The sequence below is a fragment of the Globicephala melas genome, chromosome 5 (genome assembly GCF_963455315.2).
Source record: "Globicephala melas chromosome 5, mGloMel1.2, whole genome shotgun sequence".
In the NCBI taxonomy this organism is placed as follows: Eukaryota; Metazoa; Chordata; class Mammalia; order Artiodactyla; family Delphinidae; genus Globicephala; species Globicephala melas.
In genome coordinates this window covers 23,654,065-23,662,961 of record NC_083318.1, presented here as the reverse complement: position 1 = coordinate 23,662,961, position 8,897 = coordinate 23,654,065, and the positions used below count along the sequence as shown (strand labels likewise).

Below are 8,897 nucleotides of genomic sequence, written 5' to 3'. Positions count from 1 at the left end.
AGAAATCAGATTTCCTCTCTACCATGTATGTAGTGTGCAGATATGAAGCCTTGAACATCTGTAGTCATTTGCTGCCAAAAAGACAATCTGAGAGGAACAGAGCCCTAGAAAATCCCAGGGAAATTGATCTGGGCCCGAATCATGTTTAATGTCAATCACAATTTAGCTCTTGGCATTGCCAGTCATGTGAGGAAATACTTTTCTTGCAATCATTTGCCAGTTTGAATCAGGTCTGCACTTTTTGGAAAATGAATTACGTACATAATGGATAAGAAATTTGTTACCAGGAATGAGGTTACAAGTAACAGGGGAGAATTCTTTAAAAGTGAGGGAAGGGCTTCCCTGGTGGCGCAGTGGTTGAGAGTCCACCTGCTGATGCAGGGGACACGGGTTCGTGCCCCAGTCCGGGAGGATCCCGCATGCCGCGGAGTGGCTGGGCCCGTGAGCCATGGCCGCTGAGCCTGTGCGCCCGGAGCCTGTGCTCCACAACGGGAGAGGCCACAACAGTGAGAGGCCCGCGTACTGCAAAAAAAAAAAAAAAACCAAGTAAAAGTGAGGGAAGTGAGAAAAAAGACCACTCTGAAAAATCTTTGTTTTACAATTGCATGGTGGTTGGTTAAAGTGAAGTTATTGTACTTTGGACCTAGAGCATGTGCTACCAAAACTACTGTATTTGGCAACTGAGAAAAAAAGAAATAGTAGGATGATGGATTCTACAGACAAAACAGAAACAATCTTGCTTTGTTATGTACCTCTCAAAGCAGAAAGAATAGAAAAGAATGTTTTGCCAAGCGTGGCTCCTCTGTCTTTGGTGTGCAATATACCTGCATTAGTTTAATTTGCAGGGACCCCCATGATTGGGAAAGTTGAATTACTTACAACAAGCCAAATGGAAGGTTATCAGAAGCAGAGATATGAGAGACATGGTAGGAGAATATAGAGAGGAATAGGAAATATATGGCCTTATCCTAGCATATTTTTAAAGCACTGTCTCCTGAAAAAAATATAAGCACTCACATTATGGAAATAAAATCAAACTAAAGGTTGAGAGAAGAAAATAAATATAATAAATACCACTACAGTCCATTGGCTTCTCTAAAGATACAATATACCTATATATACATATATATATATACACATACATATATGCCTATATGTACATATATACACATGCATATATGTACATATATACACATACCTATATGCATATATATACATATATACACATATATATCTCTAAAATATGTCTTATACAGATAAATGTTTCCCAATTAAAGATGGAAGCAAAGCTATATTTATAACATTATTTTGAAAAGCCTTCATAAGAATATGATTTACACATTATTTAAGGTTAGTATATTAAATGTTTTCAACATGTAATTAGATGACATTCTTTTTATAGATATAAATCAAGTAAGCATTATTTTCCAAAATGATTTACAGGTTAAACAATATTCTTCTAAGATGCTGTGGATACCAAACACTCATGAAGAATGATTTTTAATACACATATCAAAAAAGTTATTTAAGTCTGATTTCCTTTTAACAGTCTTTAATTTTCTGATTTCCAGTTTACAAGTGTTTAAAATGGACAAGTATGATTTTTCCTCTTAGTAATAATGTTGATTCAAGATATTTTGATTCAATATATGGCAATAAGTCTCCACATGTTAACCATTAGTATCTTGGGTTTTTTTAGTGGGATGTAACACTAACAACCACTACCTACAAAATACATCATTATTTTGTTGGTTTTACAAATCTCTTCTCCACTTGTCAATTCAAAAAAAAAAAAAACATTCTAAGAATTAGGGAATACGGAAAACTTAATGAAATTGACTTCCAGATTTATAATCTTTCTATTTTATCCTAGAAGAGAACATTAAAAATATGTCATTGCTATAAAAGACCATCTTGTTAACGTTACAAAAGATTGGTGGGAGCAAGAACTGTGTCACTGATACGTGGAGCTTTGGAGTTATCTCTACAAATTAGGAAAATGTTCAAAGGTAAAAAAGGAAATATAGCAATCCCTAAACCATGTTGATGATGAGTAGCTTAGTCTAAACTAAATATTTTTCCACTCGTAATAATCATCCTCCCCTCAAATGCCTTTTAAAAACATACATTACACAGTACAGTAGCAGAAATCAAGGACAACACAGACTATTTTCAAGAACAGAAAAGTCTCCAGCGAAGAAAGGTATCTTATAGCAAAGAGCAGACTTCTTTAGAGACATTAGTCAATTAACCTGCAATTCATTATGAAGATTTTTCTTTCCTCACATGGGGAGAGTCTACTCTATTTGAAGTTGCCACACCGTTTTCTGTTCCTTTTCTAGAAAACCTGCCCTTAGTCCGTTTCTTCTTCACACTTGGGGCCTGAAGAGGAGCATCTTCTTCCATCCACCTCTGAAGCTGAACATTAAATAAATTCCATGTTATGTATGCTTGGATAGTGCAACTGGATGACAGAACAGCAATTTTCGCTGCCAACACGTTCACATCTTCGGTAGTGCCGTCCGAATTCCCATTCTGCCCTCCAGCCAGGTGAAAACCAACAGTGATCACAGAAACAATTAAAGTCACGAGTCGACCCAAAATAAACACAATGGCCCACAGAGAAAACTCTTTCTGGTACTTTTCATCGCTAAAATAAAACAGGTCGCAAAAGTGGGAAAGGAATTCCACAAAATAATGCATCATCAAAAGAAGAAGTCCCAGGTGATTCAAGTACAAGAGGTAAGCTCCCGCAATGTGAAAGAGGTGAAGACCAACGTAGACAACTTGCTGGGAGAGATCTTGAGGTTTGATTCTCTGGAAGTAGAGTTCAGGAAAGGCGTGAAACCAGTAAGCCAACTGTGAGATATAGAAAAACTTCATCTGAAATGTCATCATGTTATTGGGATGAGCCCTCCATAAGACAGTCAGGTCTGACAGGCAGTTTTCAGAGTGTAGAATGAATGTGCCCCAAATACAAGAGACAAGGAAGAATACACTAAACTGACCAGATTCGTTAAATTTGCTTTGTTTCGGTTTGGGGAACTGCATTCGCCTGTTAATTCTATCCAAGACATACTCTTGAATAGTGGCGTGAATGATGATTGCCACCAGCATGTAGAAGAACACTGTGGCCAAATCTTTGGCACCATAATGATAAAGGAACTTAGGTGCTGTGGCTCTTTCTTCTGCTTCTTCGGCAGGGAAGGTAACACCGTGCTGGAGAGTAATAAAAACGATCGACACTTCTGCTGTTCCCTCGAACATGAGCCCCAGCACGAAGAACATCCCCACACAGGCGACAAGGTCCGCATGATTCTGCAGGATGAATTCCTGGCTCAGGACTGGGGGGTTCTTGGAGCCCTTCTTACGAAACGTCATGGTGGCGCTTCCCAGTTACTCACCGACGAGCGGCAGCTGCCTCCCCGTGGCTGCTCCTCAAGGCGCCGCCGCCGCCGCCGCCGCCGCCGCGGCTCCGGGGACTTCACTCCCCATCCCGGAGCCGGTCCCGGGTCGCTACGGCCACCCAGGAAAAAAAAAAAGAAAAAAAAAAAATCAAAGCAGCTGGCCGAGCAGGACTGAGCATGCGCGCCAGGGCCGGCGGAGGCAGGGAAGGAAATCGAGCGCCGCGCCCCTACCCGGCGCCAGGCCCGGGGTTGCGAGCGGTGATCTTCCACGTTGATCGGCGCCTCTTTAAATCCACTGCCAGCGTCGAGATGCTCCTAAATGATTTGTCCATAGCATCTTCATTACTGACCGTGACAAAGCAGGACAGAACTCTGCTTGTTCTTCAGCAGCATGATAATGATAAAAACCAGCATAGTAATAATGATAGAAGCAAACTCTCCTAGTGCTTAATATTTACCAGGTGCCTTTACTTTTATACATGGAAACTTTCTAGAAAACTCAGTGAAGAAAATAATAGTGTTTTAACCGTTTTTAAAGATTATTTTTATTTCTTCCAAAGGAGAAACTGAGGCACAGAGGTTAAGTGGTATGCCCAAGATCACACAGCTGGGAGGCGTTAGAGCTACGATTTGAATCCAGTGCCTGTGCTCTCGACCATTGTATTCTAGTACCTCTTATTGTAAATCAGTCACACCTGGAAATATTTTGCTAGCGCAGCAACAGAGCGTACTCAAAAACAGTTCCCCGATTGGCAATAATATTGTGGCAAAAATATTGTCTAGTCAGTAATCAGATTTATTGCATTTTAAAAGATGGGGAGTTGGTTGGAAGGGGAAAACTATCAGTTCACTGAAAGGTCTTTTGGCTGCAAAGCCCACAACTGAATTTCCTCTCTCTAGCAGATAAGAAACTCATGTTTCATTATTACGGTTTTTGCACATAATTTTGCTAAAATTCACATATCAGAAAACAGCTTCTTTTGTAAATGTAAATATCTTCATCAGTTCAAAGTTCATATCAGCCTTCAAATTTGTCTTTGCAGGCAGAGCAGTTTTCTTGTTTCTTCTGTGTTGCATGAGATCATTGCCATTACTGATACAGTTAAGGTTTGAAGCTTGGAATATACATTTCAGAAGAATAAGTGCTTCCTGATTTAAATAAAACCCACTTTAAATTTAGAATGCCTAATTGCCTTTTATCATTGTTTCTCTGTGTGCTGTGCACTGACAAAAGATGCAGTCCAACCTGTGTAATGAGTTAAGATACTGAACAAAGTACTCTGATCAACAGACAGTGTGCCTGCATTTCCTGGAAGAGCCAAACAGTTGTACATATACAGAATTAGTCTGGAAAGTGCTCTCGGGTTAAGGAGTGTGCCTACATATTTTTCTATAGTAAGAATTCTCTATTTCTTGACGGATTCCTTATTGGATAGTCTACTTTTTTTTTAACAGATCAGCTGCACAGTATTTGGTTTTCCGAGCTGTTACTCAGTTCTTGGCTCTGACAACTCAATTTTGAGTGCTTTTTGAGGTTAACTGAATCAGTGAGGAATTATAAATAGAGGTGTCAAAATGAGGGCATCAAGAAATGAGAAAAAAAAAAAAATCGAGCTTGAAGGCAGTTGCCAGGGAGGAAATAGTCAAGGAGAAGAGCAGTGGGAATTGTTGAGTTTATTCAAGAAAGTGCAAATTTATATACTTTTTTCAAAATAATCATAATTTCAAATATAGAATTCAGTTTTCTTATAGGCATAGACAATATGACTGTAATCATTTTGTGACATACTAAATATAAAAATAGTTGTGCAATTCCTGAGCTTTCTGTTTATATTTCTGTTTGACAGTTTTGACAGGCCTTCCAACTCTACCTATGCAAATACGATAGATTTTTGCCTCAAAAAAGGAACATATCAAAGTGAACAGAACAAATATTTATGCATAGTCGTGAAATGGTATTTTCTTACCAAAAGGAAAAAAGGCCATTTTCAGCTAGCTTAAAATTATCTCTTAAAGGAAAAAGAACATTCCCCCCATACACACACACTTATTTTTTGAGTAGAGAAACTTCTTCAGCTATCAAATTACATTCTGTAGTCTAAATTATTAATTTAAATTTTATATTAAATACAGTGTATTTGAATTTTAGTTTCATATTTACTATTAACATCATCATAAAAATATAAAAATGTCAAATTTCTAAAGTTATTGGAATCTGTAAGAGTACTGTAGTAATATTATATAAAATGCCATTTGCTTTCAGTAGTTTTATTGGCACTATTTGACAAAGAATAAAAACTATATAACAATATCTTAAAATTTTGGATACCACTATGATTATTATATCATTTAATGTATGGGCGTGTATTCCTATTTTATGCGCTATGCCTGTGGTATAAATTCAAATGGAGACTTCTGCTTTTGTCATTAAGAGTAACTATAATTGAACTTCCGCTCCTATTGTAAATAACTGAAAAACTAGACAAATTATATGAAATAACTTTTTTTTTTCAGATATTGGAGAATAAAAAAGGAGGGAGAGAAATGAGGAGAGCCCCACAATTTGCCCCAGATTTCTGCCTGGATGCATTTTCCAGTCCACTGTGCAGAGATGGAAGGAGGGTAGGGCAGCCAAGAAGAGCCTCCTGGAGATGTTGCTGAATTGAGGAGAGATAGGAGAAGGTGAGGCGACTAAAGTTTGCTGGGCAGAGTAATTTTGCAGAGAAAGTTAAGTGATTAGAGTGCTTTGGAAATTTGCATAAACATTCCCTAGAGGCTGCCTCTAATATTAAGTTTTGTATGCATAAGGTTGGAATACATGAGGCCAAGCAAAGAACTGTAGGAGAAATGTAAATTCAAAATTTTCAAGAATCCAAACAGAACTAGGAGATTTTGAAGTTTGGAAAAGTCAGAAGGTAGAATCCCCTTGGAACACTTGTGAGACTACACTCAGTCAAGGGCCAAGAAAAGTCACAGTCAATAGGAAGGCTACACTTGCCCTAGGGAAAAAGCTAATTAATGCGTGCCTATAGTTTTCAAGAAGCCTTCAAAGGATCAAGGTGCTCCACAAGGAAGTGTCTGCCAGAAAAATCCACACCTTGACAATGTGAAATTCACATTGTTTAGCATCTATATAAAACTTATGAAACAAAAGCTAGGTTCAGCTGGGTCTATCAGAATGTCTACATGTGACCTCTCCATGTGGCGTTGGCATTGTCACAGAGCAGTGGCTATAGGCTCTAAGACTGAGCTTTGTAGTGAAAAAAAAGTCGAAGTTTTGTGGCCTTTTATGACCCAGAATTGGAAGTTATGTCATATAATTTTCATTGTCAAAGCAGGCACAAGCCTTTTAACTTCAAGGTGGAGCTGGTTGAGGGCAGGGTGGGGAACACAGACATCACCTCTTAATAAGAAATGTACCCGAATATTTCTGGCTAAGTTTTTAAATAGCCACATCTTTTCTTTTAACAACTCTTCTTTCCTCTCACATAAAATATGCACTGTTTCCTTTCAATGCAAACAAATGTCTCATGCCAATGTAGCAACAGGGTCAAGTTTATTACCTAGGAATTTGAAAGCTAAATTAGATCCAGGCATAGAAGGGCTCCTTAGGTCCTTTCCTTTGTTACACTTACTCTTCATTTAAATACTTGTAAAGGAAAGAAACAAGGTATCTGGCTCTCACACACCTAAGGCATAGGAAAAATGCAATAGACACTTACATACAAGAAGTAGGTAAATTGGATGCACACAGCAGTCAATGGTCAAAATGAAACAGGAGGAAGAGGGCAGGGCACAACCTTTGAAAGAATTACATAGCCATAGGACATGACAAAACCTGGTTGGAACCAACTAGGTCCAAGATGGCAGAAGATTTGACTTCCAGTGGACCTTGAGCCTCATCATACTCTCATTGTAATACGTTAGCATGGTAAGTGACACTACCAGTGCCATGACAGTTCTGAGGCTAACCATAAAAGGCCAAAAAGTGGGCAGTGGCTCAATTCCTGGAAATCCCCACCCCTTCCCTGAAATAATTGGAATACTCCTCCCGCTCATTAGCCTATGAAATTACTCAGCCCATAAAAACTAACCACGCCATATTTCGGGGCTCTCTCGCCTTCTGAGATGGCTCCACACTCTGTCTCTGGAGTGTATGTCTCTCTAAATAAATCCACCTATCACTTCGTCTCTCACTGAATTCTTTCTGCAATGAGATATCAAGAACCTCAAATTCACTGGAAACAAATATAATTATGAGGTCTATCTGGGGGAAGTCCCTAGATCTTTGATTTAAACCCAGTCTCTCTTCCTCAGAAATGGTGGAAGATTTTTCTTTTTCTTTTTTTTTGCTCTTTAAAACATGGACTAAATGTTACAAGTTATTTGTATTTATTGGTTTGTATATTTTAAAAGGTACAAAAAAAAAAAACCCTAGAAGCCAAGTAATGTTAATGTGTTAATGTTAATCTTTGTCTTTGTGGTATAATATTAATTATAATCTATCAATTATACTATTGGCACTTCAAGGAATTAACATTCCATCAATGAATTTATGGTGGAACCAAGAGAGGAATGGAAAGATTAGCATCTGAGTATCCTTTACAGAGGACTGCCACATACTGAGCAAAGTATCTTTTTAAATGCTATATTGATTTTGTTATGAGAAACAATTGGTTAAAAAAAATCAATAGAAAGCCCCCTTATAACTTAGGGACTATATTTAATACAAATAATTAGTTATTTCCATTATCTACACAATGTAACCTTCTGCATCTGGATTTTGTAACTCGGGGGTCCCCAACCTCTGGGCCACGGACTGGTACTGGTCTGTGGCCTGTTAGGAACCAGGCCACACAGCAGGAGGTGAGCAGCGGGCGAGTGAGTGAAGCTTTATCTGTATTTACAGCTGCTCCCCATCACTCACATTACCACCTGAACTCCACCTCCTGTCAGATCAGTGGCAGAGGCATCAGATTCTCATAGGAGCATGAACCCTACTGTGAATTGCACATGCGAAGGATCTAGGTTGCGTGTTCCTTATGAGAATCTAATGCCTGATGGTCTGAGGTGGAGCTGAGGTGATGCTAGCGCTGGGGAGTGGCTGCAAATACAGATTATCATTAGCAGAGAGGTTTGACTGCACAGAGACCATAACAAATCAATTGCCTGCAGACTCATATCAAAACCCTACCAGTGAGTGGCAAGTGAAAACAAGCTCAGGGCTCCCACTAATTCTGCATTGTGGTGAGCTGTATAATTATTTCATTACATATTACAATGTAATAATAATAGAAATAAAGTGCACAATAAATGTAATGCACTTGAATCGTCTGGAAACCAACCACCCTTCCCCCTGGTCTGTGGAAAAATTGTCTTCCACGAAACCAGTCCCTGGTGCCAAAAAGGTTGGGGACTGCTGTTATAACTTAACATTATTATTTATATGAATAGCTTAGCCAAAAATCTCTTTTAATTGACTTTTGCGCC

At 38.7% G+C, this 8,897-nt stretch overlaps 1 protein-coding gene across 1 annotated transcript; it reads right to left on the bottom strand.

Annotated features, from left to right (window-relative positions):
• Nucleotides 1–558: 558 nt before the first annotated feature.
• On the bottom strand, nucleotides 559–3,520 carry TRAM1L1 (translocation associated membrane protein 1 like 1). Its single transcript, XM_030863978.2, has one exon. It carries the CDS (start codon nucleotides 3,379–3,381, stop codon nucleotides 2,263–2,265), a length of 1,119 nt encoding a protein of 372 aa, XP_030719838.1. The 5' UTR covers nucleotides 3,382–3,520; the 3' UTR covers nucleotides 559–2,262.
• Between the last annotated feature and the right edge of the window lie 5,377 nt (nucleotides 3,521–8,897).